This window comes from Podarcis muralis, chromosome 17 (genome assembly GCF_964188315.1).
Source record: "Podarcis muralis chromosome 17, rPodMur119.hap1.1, whole genome shotgun sequence".
NCBI lineage: Eukaryota > Metazoa > Chordata > Lepidosauria > Squamata > Lacertidae > Podarcis > Podarcis muralis.
Window position 1 is genome coordinate 15,421,483 of NC_135671.1, and position 17,406 is coordinate 15,438,888.

At 43.0% G+C, this 17,406-nt stretch overlaps 1 protein-coding gene across 7 annotated transcripts in view; it reads left to right on the forward strand.

Annotated features, from left to right (window-relative positions):
- LOC114587756 (PALM2-AKAP2 fusion protein-like) overlaps positions 1–17,406 on the forward strand; it is a 119,406-nt gene that overhangs the window by 88,070 nt on the left and 13,930 nt on the right. For all 7 annotated transcript variants that reach the window (XM_028712454.2, XM_028712455.2, XM_028712459.2 and 4 more), the window contains one exon: positions 10,086–12,474. In XM_028712454.2, the coding sequence (XP_028568287.2) occupies positions 10,086–12,474 (2,389 nt within the window). The remainder of the gene's footprint in view (positions 1–10,085; positions 12,475–17,406) is intronic.

The window sequence follows — 17,406 nt, forward strand, 5'->3', positions numbered from 1 at the left end:
CTTTGGTTCCTTTTGTCCATACAAGGAGGAGGAGGAGAGCAGTTTCTAAATCAGGCTTCCAGTGAAGTGAGCTGGCCTGGGGAATGGTTGGGTGAATGGTTAAGAAAACATAGGGAAATTACTGAGCTTACACTGCTAGTTAGTCGTCACATGGTAGGTCATATGTTATATCCCAGATACACCAATGGCATGTAAAGAATTTGACGGCATCCTGTTATACTTCCTTCTTGAAAGCAGTGTTGTAAGTCATTCCTTATTAACCTTTCCACACCCCAAAAGAAATAGCTGGTTTTGTGCTTCAGATATGAGTTTTTCACTAACAGCCACTACCCTTCAAAAATGACAAAATGCTTTGGAAACCACCGTGAAATCCCAAAGGACTTTGTGACACAGGATGTGGTCTGCTTTTCTCTCTCTCTTTTTACCCTTTCAAGAAAGAAATGATAGCACACGCAAGCTCTTTAGCATACCCACAGTAGCTGTTTAGGCCAATTTGCTGAGTTCAGCGTCCAGCAGATCTACTTTGCTTGTTTTGCCAAGACTCTGGGCTCATCTGCACTCCCATTTGTCCCATGAATTCTTCAGTTTGTCTTGTGATTTTATAGGCGTGGGTCTGAACATGTGAAGATTCCTGGGCGCCAGGATAGCACCTGAGATCTCCACCATCTGGAGGTGCATGCCTGGGGATCATTGGATCTGGACTGTTTTCACACACTAGCAACACATCCTGTTGAATTCTATCACTTATGTTTTGTCTGCACAATCAGAATGAATTTCTGGAACCAAATTGCTTTTTCTGTGCAGCCTGAGCAGTGAACGACGTTATAATCAATTATTGTAGTTTGTCTGCTCACAGTTGTAAAGAGTATTCTTACATTATGAATGGTCTACATCACCAATTAAAAAATAGAGGTTGGAATAGGCCAATATATAATGTGGACTGTCCCTGGATCAAGTGACTTTTCTTTAAGTTCTCAAAGCTCTTAACCTAGCTCAAGGTTGTCATCTGGGCTAGCCAGATGTTTAACTGAGAACCAATCACAGTCAATCCATCATTTGAAAAGTAAGACTTTAGAGCTGTCTTCCCCAAAATGGCAACTAGACATTCTGTTTTGGCGACTGCAGCCTTGGTTTAAGGAGCCATTTGGCCCCTAGCTTATATCTCTGAGTTTCTAACACCGGGCCTGATAGATTTCTCGTTTGCCCTGTCACTTTCCCTTGGGGAAACCCACTGTGTACTTCTGAATCAGAACAAACGGCAATCTAAAGAAAACCTGATGGGCATTCGTTCTAATTCAGCAGTAAATAACAGGTTTTCCCAGGGAAAGTGACAGGGCAAATGAAAGACCTCTCGGACCATTTTTCCCATGCTGGGACTCCCAATACCAGAAGTGACTGAAGACAAAGGGGCTTGGCAAGAGATGCTGAATGGAGACAAGTCACAAGAGGGGAAGAGTTTAGCTTCCTTCACCCATGTACCCATTTTGCTTTGAAGGCTGGATGTCCCTCATCCTATTACTTCCTGGCTGGGTGCATTCTGGAAAGCGCAACAGTTTGGCCTTAAGGTCCCAAATGTCCAAGCAGCGGACTTTTTCTTCCATCCTGATCACTGGAAGTTCCTTCCAAAAATGTGGCCCTATTGAAACAGTTGGATGCAGTTGCAAGACCCAGGTTATGTAGGTTCCTGCATGACAAGAGGTTGCGAGTAATTCAAAGTTGTAGTCTGTTTTGCTTTTTGATCCCTGTACTACCTCTGTTCTGATTTCCATACATGCTCTGATTCTCAGACACTTAACATTTTGTGGAATAGGAATTCCAAGAAGTGGGGGGTGGGGGGAATGTGCTAATAGTTTTCAAAAGCCACAAATAGTTGCAGTTCTACTACAGTACATTGCATAAATGTCACTGCTACATAGCAGCTGGAATCAAAAGGCAAAACAAGGCATGTGAGTGTGGAATATGCTACACTTACTAAAAATAACTCCTACGGAGTTTTAATTCTGATTACTTCAAGATGGCATCAGTAGAACTTTTGAGCACTGAAGCTATATGCTAATGTGGTGAAACTAGTCTGTTTGCATGATCTGTTCAGAGGGGAAGGTGGATTTCCATTTCAGGAATGGGCTCCTGTAAGGACAAAAAAATAAGTCTGATTAATTTTTGGTTTGTTTTACTATCACTGGCATCACTTTTTAACTGATGGAAAGGAAGTGTGAACTCTCAAAAGGGACTTTCGCCCCCATTGACCTAATTAGTAATTACAAGCATGTTCAAGCATGGGTTTCTGATACATTATTCAAGCCTCATCCTGTGTATTCTCAAAAGTTTATATTATCCCTCCTTCTTATTCCTATGGCAAGAGCACCCATGCTCTAGAAAGGCTGCTACCTTTCTAGATACTCATGGTCCAACTCTAGAGTCTATGTGACAGTGTGAAAGAGAAACCCTAACTGTTGAATGAGCGTCTCCACTCCCATCGTTCTGCTCAGACACTGAGATCCAGCTCCGAGGGCCTTCTGGCAGTTCCCTCACTGCGAGAAGTGAGGTTACAGGGAACCAGGCAGAGGGCCTTCTCGGTAGTGGCGCCTGCCCTGTGGAACGCCCTCCCATCAGATGTCAAGGAAATAAACAACTACCTGACTTTTAGAAGACATCTGAAAGCAGCTATTTAGGGAAGTTTTTAATAATTGATGTTTTATCGTGTTTTTAATATTTGCAAGTAGATAAATAGGTACCACTCTGGCGGGAAGGTAAAGGGTGTTTCCGTGCACTGCTCTGGTTTTGCCAGAAGTGGCTTAGTCATGCTAGCCACATGACCCGAAAAACTGTCTGTGGACAAATTTCAACTCCCTCGGCCAGTAAAGCGAGATGAGCGCCGCAACCCCAGAGTTGTTCACGACTGGACTTAACTGTCAGGGGTCCTTTACCTAGCTTCTTTAATGGTGCTATAGCTGAGTTCTGATTTACTATGCAGAAGTAATTCTCATTTATTTTACTGGGTTCTAATGGCTAATATTAGACCTATTTTTCTCACTTTACCTGGGTATTTATTTTGACCCAATAATATGTCACATTTATATGGGGCATGGTCGAGTCAGACTTAAATCTTTCCCATAGAAATCTATGAGACATCACAATGGCTAAGCATGCCCTAAACACTCCCATTGAAATAAATGACATAGAAAACTCTGATTGTATCATGTTTTCTTTTTTTAAAACCAATGTTTTATTTATTCATTCAACCTCTGTATCAGCTGTTTTTAATCTTGTGTTGGTTAGAGGCTTCTGGGCAACTATTTTCATTAGCCACTTGTACATCTGGATTTGTAAACATATGTTTTAATTAAAAGGATGGTCACAATGGCATGACCTTCAGGAACTGTGTAATGCCATAATTGCATGTCCTGATTTTAGGGTCTAAAATTTAGGTAGTCAGATGTGTATGAGAAAATTACGTAATGGGAATATTATCAGTATGAGGTTTCTTCTCTAATTATTTCACTAACTAGTAGTCAAACTCTTTTACCTTTTTGCTTTGTGTGCTAAACACAGAAGAAGTTGTGAAATGACCGCAAAGCATCATATTTTAGTAAGGCAACAAGAGCAATCAGGGAAATGGAACAAGCTTGCAAAGCAACATCTGTTTTATTTTAATAGTTCATATTGCACCAAGACTTCAGTAACAGGGCAGATGACCTTTTCTCTGTGAACAGAGTGGCCTTGTCTTCCCATTGGTAGGATGAAACCACGTATTACATGGTTGTTTTTCTTAGAAAAATATATTTCAGAAAGAGGCAATTTTGAGTGGTCTGGGGAGGTTCCTCCTCTCCTCCCTCCCCCCCCCCCTCTCTCTCTCTCACACACACACACACACCGTGTATGTGACTTGTAATTCTGTCAATGTAATTATTGAGTGTAGTGACACCGACAGAGAAGAACAGTATTCGGCAGCGGTAGGCGACTTGATACCCTCCAGTTGTTCTGGATTATAATTCTCATCCTCCCTCTTCATTGGCCATACTCGCTGTGGCTGATGACTGCTGGAGATGAGAACATCTAGAGGGTGCTTATGGGGGAAAAGACATAACATTCCAGATCACCCCCACGGATAAGAGATTGGGAGTGGGGTACAAGCTCCCTTTCTCTCCCTCCCTCCTCCCCTTTCTGGTGTAAATTCTCTTTCTGCTTCTTTCATCACCTTCACTATGATTTATCGTTATGTGTGCATGTGCTTATTCTGAGCAGAGTTCTTTCTCCTTAGCCAGAACTGGAAGCCAGGGTTTTAAAGCAGGGTTAGGACTGAACCATGGTTAACTGTACCTAACATCTGCTTCAGCTGCTTCTCCTGTTATAAGGAGTGCTTCCACAAGTCCTTTGCCACTGCCTACACATGCTGTGTCTTGGCTACGTATGAACCACCAGTTGGATTCCACTTGTCCATAGAAGTCCATGGGAGTGGCCGCCGAGACCTTATAACTCCGGTCCTGAAAGACCTTCATTGGCTCCCAGTACATTTCCGAGCACAGTTCAAAGTGTTGGTGCTGACCTTTAAAGCCGTAAACAGCCTTGGTCCAGTATACCTGAAGGAGCGTCTCCACCCCCATCATCCAGCCCAGACACTGAGGTCCAGAGCCGAGGGCCTTATGGCAGTTCCATCACTGCGAGAAGCCAAGTTACAGGGAACCAGGCAGAGGGCCTTCTCGGTAGTGGCACCCGCCCTGTGGAACGCCCTCCCATCAGATGTCAAGGCAATCAACAACTATTTTACTTTTAAAAGACAACTGAAGGCAGCCCTGTTTAGGGAAGTTTTAAATGTCTGATGCTGTATTGTTTTTAATATTCAGTTGGAAGCCACCCAGAGTGGCTGGGGAAACCCAGTCTGATGGGCGGGGTATAAATAATAAATTATTATTATTATATTATATAGGTCTCTTGCAGGCAGAGTCCATTGATATGTCTATATAAGCAAACCCCGAAGCCCTTCATGAAAATCATCCAGTGTTTTTTTGCGGGGAGGAAAGGAACCTTGAGAAGCATCTCATCTAATGTCCTTAGGTAGTGATATTACTGGCCAAACAGTAGGCAGCAGAGGGAATAGCATTCATCACTTCTTTTGCTCATAGAAGTAATGGGTTACAGCCCAGTGCACATTCGCCTTTGCTGCAGTGTGTTCAAGCGCTAAGGAAGCATATATTTTTTTCCAGCTTGCAGTGTGCCTGTTCTTGATCACAGTTCTAAACTGATGAGAGTTTTAGTTCTATATAAACAATGGTCTGATAGCTTTATTGGCCAGAGGCTAAGGTGATGTTTGATGCGTCACTGGGAGCTCTGCGAACATGTCAAAACTGTGAATGTTTATACGGAAGCAGGTTTGTCTGTAACGCAACATGTCCAGGAAAGGATACAGGGAAATAACCCTTCATGGTCCTTTGTAGTCGTAGTATCTGTAGAAGTGTCAGAACTCTCAGATCTTGCAAGACTATATATTTGTTGTTATAGAAATCACAGAACACTAGAGTTGGAAAGGACCACAAAGTTAATCTCTTTTCAACCTCTCTTTCTCTCATAGTGGGGCTCAAACCCCCAACCCTGAGATTAAGAGTCTCGTGCTCTACCAGCTGAGCTATATGAGCAGCGTTCAAACTGATAAAAATGGCTCTGTTGCAATAAGCGGTGGCAGGGGAACCTCCCTTAAAAGCTCCCATTTGCACTAAATGCAGCTTTTTTTCTTATGTTCATTGCAGAGGGGGGATTTTTGTCAGGAACATGCCTAGGAAGGTTAAAGCCTCCCTCTCTAACACCGTTGTCCTAACGAGAATCTTCCCTCAACACTACAAATAAAATTAAATCTCAGACATGGTTGCTAAACATGAAATAAAAGTAATGTCCTTTTTAACTGTTAGTTTGCTAACTGTCACTAGATCATAGCCATATTTGGCATCCAGTATCTAAACGGGGGAAACCAAAGAATGTGACAACTGCAAATTGAATATTTTAAATGCAAACACAAATTCTGCAATTGCAGGGGTTTTTTCCTTGATTTGTTTTGGTTCTAATTTCAAGCCGCATTTTTAGTTTCATTATTTTGCTTGTAATAAAACTTTTCAAAAGAGCAATGTTTAATTTATGTCCTGATTTCTGCAAGTTACTGCACACTTTCAACATATAGGTCTTTCATTCATTGCCTTAAAAAAAAACACCAACCACCCCTTCCTTTCTATTTAGTAGGGGCATAAGAAATCAAGGAGAGAGTGTGTGTTTTTCAGACCTTGTGCCATATTTATTAATAGCTACAGAAGTCACAGTTCATAATAAAGAAGCTATTGTGAATCAGCAGTGTGGTTCACAGTCCTAACTTGTCATTTTAATTTTGAAACCTTTTAATTCCTTAGCCATGCCAAATTCCCTCAGGATGTAAATAGATCTGTAGTGGGTTCTAAACCTTTACACTAAAACATTAATTCTTTTTCAGCATGTGCTATTTTTCAGTTATATTTGAGTGTTTATCCTGATCTCATATTTCTTCCCCGAACATCAAAATGCAGCATTTTCAATACCAGTCTTTCAAATAAGTAAACAGATGTTACCAGCCCATTAAAAAGTTTCATTAAACCAACTGCCTACCTATACTAAATTTAATCATTTGTAGCCTTAAAGAAGGAGAGAAGTGAATGAATAGAATTTTCCTGCTTGGTCACCTGGAGACTTTGTTTTTCACCACAGGTGACCAGATAGGTGAGTGCTTGCAATGCATTCTATCTAATTGTGCCCTTATGTGAAAGGAAAAAGTCTTTCCATAAACAGAAAAGCTTTTGATTTAATGAATGCCTCTGTTAACTGAAAGGGGAAATGATCTTTGCTGACTTCCTTTGCAGACTTCTACACCACCTTCCACAATCCCATGAAATTGGTTTTCAGGGTCTGGAGGAGGGTACAAGGGGAAGGTGAATGTGAAAATTACCTCTCTCTTGCACAATGCCCTTCCATTCACAGAAAGGGACAATTGGATCCCACCCTTTATCCAGTATTCTGGAAGAATCTCCTTATTTGTGAAGTGTAAATTAAGGTTCTAGTTCTGAGGAATCTTCTAAATCAAGGTTTCCCAAACTTGGGTCTCCAGCTGGTTTTGGACTACAACTCCCATCATCCTTGACCACTGATCCACTTGCCCAGAGGAGCTTTGGGCTTACCTTCCTTGAACAGCAGCCCAGCAAGCCATATTTGAAATTTGCATGAATGCTCAAAAGTGATTGTGATTGAGTTTGAGGTGGGAGGGAGAGAGAAAGATAGAAGTCTGTTGCTTAAAGAAAGTGTTCAAGAATTTGGCTGTGCCTAAAGTGGTACTGTGGGTTTTGGCCTATTGTATTTATCCAAGCTATGATGCAAAAGTTCAGGAACCCAAGTTGTAATTTCTCAAAGTGACAATACCCAAAAGACTGCCCCATAGCCCTGTAAGACCACACATATCATCTGGTGAAATTCTCTTTGTGGCACTGCACCCTACAGAATAGGGACGTGGGTGGCGCTGTGGTCTAAACCACAGAGCCTAGGGCTTGCCGATCGGAAGGTCGGCAGTTCGAATCCCCACTACAGGGTGAGCTCCCTTTGCTCAGGCCCGGCTCCTGCCCACCTAGCAGTTCAAAAACACGTCAAGTGCAAGTAGATAAATATGTACTGCTCCAGCAGGAAGGTAAATGGAATTTCCATGTGCTGCTCTGGTTCGCCAGAAGTGGCTTAGTCATTCTGGCCACATGACCCGGAAGCTGTCTGCAGACAAACACTGGCTCCCTCGGCCTATAGAGCGAGATGAGCACGCAACCTTAGAGTTGTCCACGACTGGACTTAACGGTCAGGCGTACCTTTACCTTTACCCTACAGAATATTAAAGCAAACCCTTCAAGTGTCCCTATTTTCTAGGGACGTTCCTGGATTTACAGAAGCTGTCCTGGTTTCTGATTAGATCCCGGAATGTCCCACTTTCCCTTATGACATCCATATTTTCATTGGAAAAATGTTGGCGGGTTTGGAGTTATGTGACCCCTCACCCAAGGGGAAAGGTTACTATGCAACCTTTAGAATTCATCTGAAGGCAGCCTTGTATAGGGAAGTTTTTAAAAAATGTTTAATGTTTTATTATGTTTTTATAAATGTTAGAAGCCGCCCAGAGTGACTGGGGCAACCCAGTCTGATGGATGGGGTGGTCTTCTTCTTCTTCTTCTTGAATGGGACGTTCCTATTTTTATTGGAGAAATGTTGGAGGGTCCCGTAGTTTTCCATGCATAAGATGAGGGGTTTTTTTACTCTAAAAGATTGTTAAAAATGGGGGGGGGGGTTCCGTCTTATACATGGATAGTGCAGAGTTGGGACAGGTGATTGCTTGCAGCCCTGAGCAAGAGTTTTTCTGTGGTGATCTGGGTGAATGGTGTATGCAGCCAGGGCTGCTTTGGATTGGCTGCTGCTGTGGCAGTTGGGTGGGTTATTGTTGGCTGCGTCAAGGGCTGCTGTGTATCGGCTGCCATTGCTGCCAGTGGGCGTGCGATTGGCGGCTGCTGGCTGTGATCTTGCAGGTGGTGGTGTGTTTTGCAGCGTTCTCCATTCGTGTGAGTGATTATCTGCGTTCCCTCTCCCCAAAAAACTCAACACTCTGGGCCATCTCCCCCCACTTTCTTAAATTGTAGTCCCCAAAAACGGGGCATCTTATACACGGGGACATGTTATACACAGAAAAATATGGTATGTTGTAGGTGGTGATTTGAAAACTTGCATTTCCTGTTATTGTTCCTGTACTATGGGGTGTGTTTGCCTCTACTATACCTAAAGCATCAGCTGCTTCAGGTCTCTTTTGGAGGCATATTATTTTGCCCAGGCTTTCCCTGATCCATAAGAACAGGTTTTTCTGCTTTTATATGCTTTTTATACAGTGGTGCCTCGCAAGACGAAATTAATCCGTTCCGCGAGTCTCTTCGTCTTGCAGTTTTTTCGTCTTGCGAAGCACGGCTATTAGCGGCTTAGCGGCTATTAACGGCTTAGCGGCTTTAAGAAAAAGGAAACAAACTCGTAAGACGTTTCGTCTTGCGAAGCAAGCCCATAGGGAAATTCGTCTTGCGGAACGACTCAAAAAACGGAAAACCCTTTCGTCTAGCGAGTTTTTTGTCTTGCGAGGCATTCGTCTTGCGGGGCACCACTGTACTGCTGTTTTAACAATTTTGAGCTATGTTTCTGTTTTAACCTTTTTTATTGGTTTAATGTTGTATACTGCTTAGAGGTGTGTTGTTTTTTTAAAAAAATGAGCAGTTTATAAATGCCTTTAAATTAAATGAATAAGGGGGGGGGGGGAGTTGCCTTGCATCTCACTGGGCTTTCTGTCACTTTAAAACAACGAACTGTGTGCATTTCCTCTTCCTCACCTGCGGAACACATTTTAATTCACTGCGTCTCAAAAATGCTATGAAATATTGAAATGCGAAAGTCAACTGTTGTTGTACAGTTCTTTGTTTTTAAGTTGGTCAATACCCTCATATCGGCGCTCAGTGACAAAACAAGCTGTTGCACCTAGCAATTAGTAAGTAGCAGCAATAACGAACGGAGGTGGGAGATAATGAAGGTGGATATTTTACTGGATTTCAAATGTGGCTATATAATTATTATAACGTTTTGCATGTACAGTGGTATCTCTGGTTACGAATGCGTCAGGTTATGAACTCCGCTAACCCGGAAGTAGCTGCTCCTGGTTGCGAACTTTGCCTCAGGATGCAAACGGAAATCACGCGCCAGATATATGCACGCAGCGGGAGGCCCCATTAGCGAAAGCGCGCCTCAGGTTAAGAACGGTTTCAACTTAAGAACGGGCCTCCGGAACGAATTACTGGTAAGTTTGTAACCAGAGGTACCACTGTATATGTGAAAAGCATATTCTCTTTCTTTTCTAGAAGAATTTGTTTCCCATTCTCATATAATGATTTACGGGGGGGGGGGGGGTTGCTGGGGGTGATGGTTGCTTTAGGCATTTTTTTGCATTACAAGGAATCTTATTTTTCCACAGAAATTCATTGTTGCTTCCCCCTCCCTTTCTGTTTCCTCTATAGAAATCATCTAGACTCTCTGAGGATGACATCAAGTTGAGAAAGGAGACAGACCGATATCGTGCCAATTTCCTGGACCCTGCTGGTGTGCATGCGGCAAAAGGAGAAAGGATGGAAATAGAAGCCCTGGCCTCCGAACGTAGAAGCATCACAGTAGGGACTTCAGCGCGCACAGCAGACAACCAAACTCACTTCGCTTCCCCTGCTGCAAGCCACAATGGACTTAAAGACAGGCACGAATCGTTGGACAGTGAGGTTGCTAAAGAGATCAGGTACCTCGATGAAGTGCTAGAAGCAAACTGTTGCGATTCGGCTTCTGATAACCCCTTTAATGGGATGACTTCCTCCTCCCCTGAGCCAAGTGCATCCATTGTTGTGGATGGCTCTGGTCCATCTGTTCACCTTGCTAATGATTCCAGAGCACCCAACGAAAGCAGCACCATTGTAGTTCGTGGGCAAGCGGCTCCAGTCGTGGAGCACAGTGGAATAAACGTTGCGCCTGGGAAGCTTAAGCCAAATGGCCACTCCATGGGCATCCTGCAAGAGGAACACTGTGACAGCCTGAAAGTGCCAGTGAGTCCATGCTCTTCCACAAGCTCGAGGTCTTCCAAGGATGGAGAAGCGACGTTGGCCACCATTAAGAAAGAGGCTAAGTTTGAGCTTAGAGCGTATCATGAAGACAAGAAGCCATCAAAGCTCTTTGAGGAGGAGGATCCAAGGGAGAATTACAGAGTGCGTAAAGTGAGGCCCTCTGAGGAAATGATGGAGCTGGAGAAAGAACGGCGGGAGCTCATTCGAAGCCAGGCTGTCAAGAAGAACCCAGGTATAGCAGCAAAGTGGTGGAACCCTCCCCAGGAGAAGACGCTGGAGGAGCAGCTAGATGAGGAACACCTGGAGTCTCACAAAAAATACAAGGAACGCAAAGAGAAGCAGCAGCAGCAGCCACCAATGCCTGTGAAACATGCCTCACATTTGTCTGCAGCACCTGATCCAGCTAGCAGTAAAAAGGTTGATGTTGTCACAGAGCAAATAGATTTTTCAGCTGCACGGAAGCAGTTCCAGTTAATGGAAAATTCAGGCCCGCCAAATAACACAACAGCAGCACCCAAGAGATCAGGGACCCCCAAAATGTTCACCATACAACCCTTCTACAAACCAATAGGTCCATCTCAAATGGACCGGCGAACAGCCTCAGTTACAAAGCCTGTCTCTCCGTGTGGGCAGACTTTGCTAGTTGGTAACAACGATATTACTGTTGTAAAAGCTGAGAAGGTGTCTTGCATCTTAGATGACAATAGCGTTCAGAACATCTCTGGTGACTCGGTGAGAGTCTCTCCATGCAGTGATGCCACGAAACATGGCCATTCTACAAAGGGATGGTCGGATGATGGCGAGTTCATGAGTGCAAAGGCAGTCTTTACAGTGGTGAGAGATGATGAGCAGGGCACCTTAGATCAGTTCTCGAGGTCAGTCAATGTGTCTTCCCCTCCAGAGGAACTGGACTCTGGGCTGGATGAGTTGTCAGTGAGATCTCAGGATACAACCGTTTTGGAAACACTTTCCAATGACTTCAGCATGGACAATATAAGTGACAGTGGTGCCTCCAACGAGACAATGAATGCCCTTCAAGAAAATTCACTCACCGATTTCTCCTTGCCCCAGACCCCTCAGGCTAACACTCCTTCCGACTGTCGAGGAGACGGTATTTTCAAGTCACTTAGCGACCACGGCTTTTATTCTCCATCTTCACCGTTACTTGACTCCATGCTCATTGATGAGCAGTTAGAATACCAGGCTGGCCTACTGGTCCAAAACGCCATTCAGCAAGCCATAGCTGAGCAGGCTGACAAAGCAAGTTTTAAGCAATCTGCTGCAGAGCAAAAGAACCTCCAGGTCAAGGAACAGGAAGAGGAGGTGGTCAAGGCACCATGCTCTGAGAAACGGCACAATCCAACATTTCAGCCACCTCAGGTCTCCTCTCCTGTGCAAGAAAAGCGAGATTCAGCACCAAAGACTTCTGCAGCTCAAGACTCTGTACTCAGGGAAAGGCAAGTTCCACAGCCATCTCCTGTTGCTCACACCACCAGACCAGTCACTGTGGAGGAAACCAAGCCAGAAGTCAGCTATTTCAGCAAATATTCAGAAGCCGCTGAGCTACGGAGCACGGCTTCTATTCTGGCTATGCAAGAAGCGGAGGTGACAGTAGGGCCTTTCAAACTAAGGTCAAAAAAGCAGAGGACTTTATCTATGATAGAAGAAGAAATCCGAGCAGCCCAAGAAAGAGAGGAAGAACTGAAAAGACAAAGACAGGGTATGCAGCTGGCACGCAGCCCTGTCGCAAAGAGTGCACCTCCTCTACCCACCAGAACTGTGTCTTACAGAACTGCACCAGGTAAGAGCCTAACTTTTTCCTTAATCAGCAAAATAGATGCAGACCAGTGGCAACCAGCATGGTACCCTTGATGTGTTTGTTACTGGACTCCAGTTCCCGTGAGCTCCAGCCAGAATGGCCATGTATGATGGGGGTTGTAGTCCTCCAACATCTGGGTTGGGGCAGCAAATTGGCTATCGCTGGTGGAGACTAGGTTGCTCTCAGACTACAGCCTTTCTGTTTGGTTGCAAACTTTCACCCTGACAAAGAACTCCTCTAGCAGAGCAAGCTTTGCTGGATCAGACCAAGGGTCCCACCTATTCCCTGCATCCTCTTAGCAAAAATGGCATCCAGGTGCCTCCAGGGTGCACATGACAGAACATGACGTTATTTCCCCTCCTTATTTGTTTGTCTCCATCATCTGGTCCTGATCCTGCCATTCTGTTGAGTGATCATGGCTGGTTGCCATTGATAGATCACTGCATTTCCTTTTGTATTTTGAAGTCACCCACTGTATCTTATGGCAGGGAGTAGGCTAATCTGCAGTGGGATGGGGGAATCTCTCTGAGTTCCCTAGGAATGGGAATTCCAGAGGGTCTGTGGTGTACTGCTGGATATCTTGCCTGTATGAATGATGGAACTTCAAGAAGAGCCTCAACTGAATATATTATGGCATGGGAAGGTGCATATGGAAAGGCACTTTATATCATTGCCATCTGCTTTTGAAATGTAATTAAGTGGTGGTCCACCATCCCAATAATTTTGGGTACTTTTGTTGCCTTTGATTCCAGTAGGGGATGGGAAGCATGGGCGTAACTTTCCTATTGATATCAGTAGATCTAATAACTATCTGTGCTACTTCCTAGAAAAGATAAATGATGTAGATGTAGAACAATAGTGTACAATGTAGATCAAATGATAGATGGGAGGGAAATAGGCTACAAAGGAGTGGGTGTGTCTTCAAAGTTATTTTTTCCATGTGGCATTCAGTCCTGACCTTAATGTCATCTGTTGTAAGATGTCAACTTTAAGGAACCTCCAGAAATTGGAACTGCAAGCTTCTGCTTTGAGAAAAAAACCTGATTAAAAGTGGGCAAGCTGGCTGGCTGCATTTCAATGTCAGCAACTTTGGGAAGACTGCTAGATCCATCTTCAACAGCATTTCCAAACATGTGCTTGAATCCGTGCTGGATTTACGTATAAGCTAAACAAACTATAGTTTAGGGCCCCACTCTCTTGGGGGGGGGGCAAAAAATTTAAAGGGAACAAAAACTGGATGTACATTTCCAAAATATAAGTTAAGTTCAACAATTACTTTGATAAAATCCATATTTCATTATGTGCAAATGGCTTTAGATACCTATTAGGTCCATAAATTACCATATAACATATATTCAACACAAAAAAACAGTGGCAATTTGTTGTTGACAAAAGGCAGCTGGACATATAAAGGGCCCCATTACCTTCAGTAGCTTAGGGCCTCATCAGAACTAAATCTGGCCCTGGTCTACATTATTTTTTTTAAGCTAATAAATATTCTCACTCTATTTCACAACTTTGCAAGAAACAAAGAAGGTGAATAAATCATCTTTTTCTTTTTTTACCCTGGCAAATAGCTAACAATAAAGCCTCATACATCTCTTTGCTAGTTGGGAATAGAATTCGCTGCTCAGTCATATTTTCAGGTTTCAAGAAAGTGGTGAACTGCACAGATTATGTAGGTCAGGGAAGGGTTGTTTTGTTTTGCAATTTGCAGGAAACCTAGATGCTAGTAAAACGCTGGTGAAATGTGAGATACGGTTGAAAGAGAGATAAACCTGGATTCATCTTTATTTAGAGGACAGTGAAGGTTCTGGTGAAAATATACAGGTTGGTTAGAAAGACAAACCCAAATAGGATGAATGCAAGAGTGAAGTAAACAGAAAAGTAAGTATGTATTGGTGGTTATACCTCTGTATGTAGTGCTTTTATCCTCCCTCTGTAGCATTCCTTAGAAGTTCTGTGTGACACAGGGAAAAGGCACTATAAATAAGTCAAAAATTAGATTGTTATAATCAAAGAAAAAAATCCCTATGGAAAATCGCGTACAAAAATTTCCTGCTCTCTGTCACCATCTGGTGTTGCATGTTTATAGTGCATCCAGATTGTTGGGGTTTTTTTGCTATTGTAGCTGAGTCCATAGTCGTTCACAGGCCTGATTTAAATGTTATGCTGGCCATGTTTAAAAAAAAACTTGCTGGAAGCAGAGAGGTAACCCAACACTGAGAAACTGAATACTAATAATGTTGGGTGTAGTATATATTCTAAAATTTACCAATATTGTTAAACACCAAGAAGAGAGACAAAGTAATAGAAGTTTTGATGTAAAATTGTCTTTGTTATGCACTGGGACAATAAGGTACAAGCTTATTAGAAATCTTGTGAATCGCTAGAAATTATTGTTCTTTTTGTGTGCGTCTATTATTGCTTTCGGGATGGGATTTATAATTATTTTAGAATACTTAATGTCTAGAAGATGTTATCAAGTGCATTGCACTGTAATAATAACCAAGTGCCTTTTGGCATCTAAAGGCTGGCAAATGTATTGAAAGATGTTTTCATGGACTCTCGTGACACTTCTTCAGATGCAGCTTGAACTACTACAACTTGCAGCTCAAACACGTTGACTATTTTAGTATAATTTTCTACAGAAAACCAGATAAGCCCTTATTTCATTTTCAGTTCTTTGCTACTTTTAGTGCCTTGCTCTTATTGGACTACATTTTACAGTGTCTATAGAGTTCTCACCCTCCAGCTAACCGCATAACACACCTTTGCTACTTTCTCTGATCTTGGTATTATTTTCTTCATAGATATAACTGAGCTGAGGAAGAATTTACTATCCTGTATTCTTTTGTTACACTCAGGGCATTGTGCAGCTTTCAGTGAGGGACGAAACCATCCATGTGTACCAGATGTCTCATCTGTGAACACCAGGAAATTCCTAACAGGATATGACTGATGCCTCATGGCAGCTGTAGCTTTCCCCAAGCCTCCATTTATGACCCCTATTAGTGTCCATGAATAAACAGTTGCTTCACAAAGACAGAAAGCAGGTTGCCGTTTTCGCTTCGGCTTCAGCTCACCCCCCCCCCCATGTATACATACATCTAAGGCTGCAAATCCTATATACCCATTTTACCTGGGAGAAAGCCCCACTGAAGTCAAGCATGCATACTTCTCAGTAGACATCTATTGTACTATAAATTAATTAATTGACTGGGGAGAGTCCTGAGGCCCCTATGACTGCCATTCTCCATCCCAATAGATCAGAAATCAAAGGATGCAAATGGAAGGTGAATTCCCAGAAGGGTCTTAAAGGGACAGGGAAAATATTCTCATTATTTTGCCAGGTAACTTAGGTGTGCATTGACCAAACCAGCTCATTCAGCCCTAGCTCAACATTATTTTTCTGCTGCTGAAATTCCATTCTTCCTAGGTTATTTTGGTATGTAAAGTGATGGGAACGAGTTCACTTCTCCCTTGTATGCCTCTTTCTTTGCCACAGAGGTGAGCACAAGATAGATTTCAGGCCGTTAGTAAGCCATGCACAGCCCTCTGTTTGCTGGGATTCTTGCAGAGAATACTGGTCTAAGCAGACCTTGGTCTGATCCACTGCAATGTTTCTTAATACCTTCAGCAAGAGTTGCATACTATGGACCACTTAAATGCAGATTTGTTTCTGCCTAGACTGTCAAGACATTCTAATTACGTATTCTTGCTTTTTAAGGATAATGCCTATCAGTGGATCATGATGGTACTATGCAAAAGTACAGCACAGATGGGGAAACTGGCCCTTCCAGAGGTTGTAGGAGTTTAGAAATCCTAGACAGTATGGTTGATGGTCAAAGCTTATGGGAGCTGTATCCCAGAAACATCTGGCGGGCCACAGGTTCCCCTCACCATGCAAACCAAAGCTAGACTTCTTCGTTCTCCAAGAACCCCAGCAATTAGCAAGAACTAGGTGGTCCTCCAGTGGTTGATCTCTGCATATTTTTGCCAATGAGATACACACCTTTATTGCTATTTTTATCTTAGTCCCAATGGAGACAATCCACTTCAAAATTTGGTTAATTTCAGTTGGAGGGGGAAACAAAGCATGAATTTAACCCATTGAAATCTGTGGCACTTAAACATTCTTAACCTTGGCTAGATTCTGCAAAAACACAGATATAATACTGGCAGAGTATAACAGACAATTTTAATGGCCCATGATCTCTGCACAATCAGATCTTCTTTTGTGTCGAGCAAATTTAGTTTAATTCCCAGGCAAATCTTCTAAAGATATTGTACAAGTTTTCTCCCAGGATGAGTACCATAGTAGAAATGCTTGCTTTGTTTATAATCCATTGATTGTTTGGGTGGGGGTCGGGTGAGGGAGGAGATGACATTTGCAGTTCTTCTGGTAGCAAAATTTCAAAAATCTGTAGCAGGGGTGGGGAATCTTTGTCCTTCCAGATGTTGCAAAACTACAACTCCCATCATCCCTGGCTATTGGTCATGCTTGCTAGGGGTGGTGGGAGTTCCTCAACATCTGTAGGCTCTCTGTATCTGATCAACAAACTCAAAAATAAGCACGCTTGGTCTCCTATGTAATTCAAGGCTGCATTTCGTTAAAACCATGGTGTTTGCTAGTTCCAGCCAGATTATCTGAAACCTTCTATCAATGTAGCTGAGCTCTTCCCACTGTGGTAAATAAAAGCAATGGACCTCAGCTGTAAGTCATGTTGGTGTTCACTTCTTTCTTAAACCGACTATTCATTCTAAGCAGATATTTCTCTGTTTCTGCTCTGTCCCTGACCTCTAGTGGCCACAGTCATTCTAACTCATTGGATGAGCTTCTCTTAAGATTTTTGTGTACATTGGGTGCATTGGGTGAGGAAAATGTAGCCTGGGTAATTTGTTAACCTATTC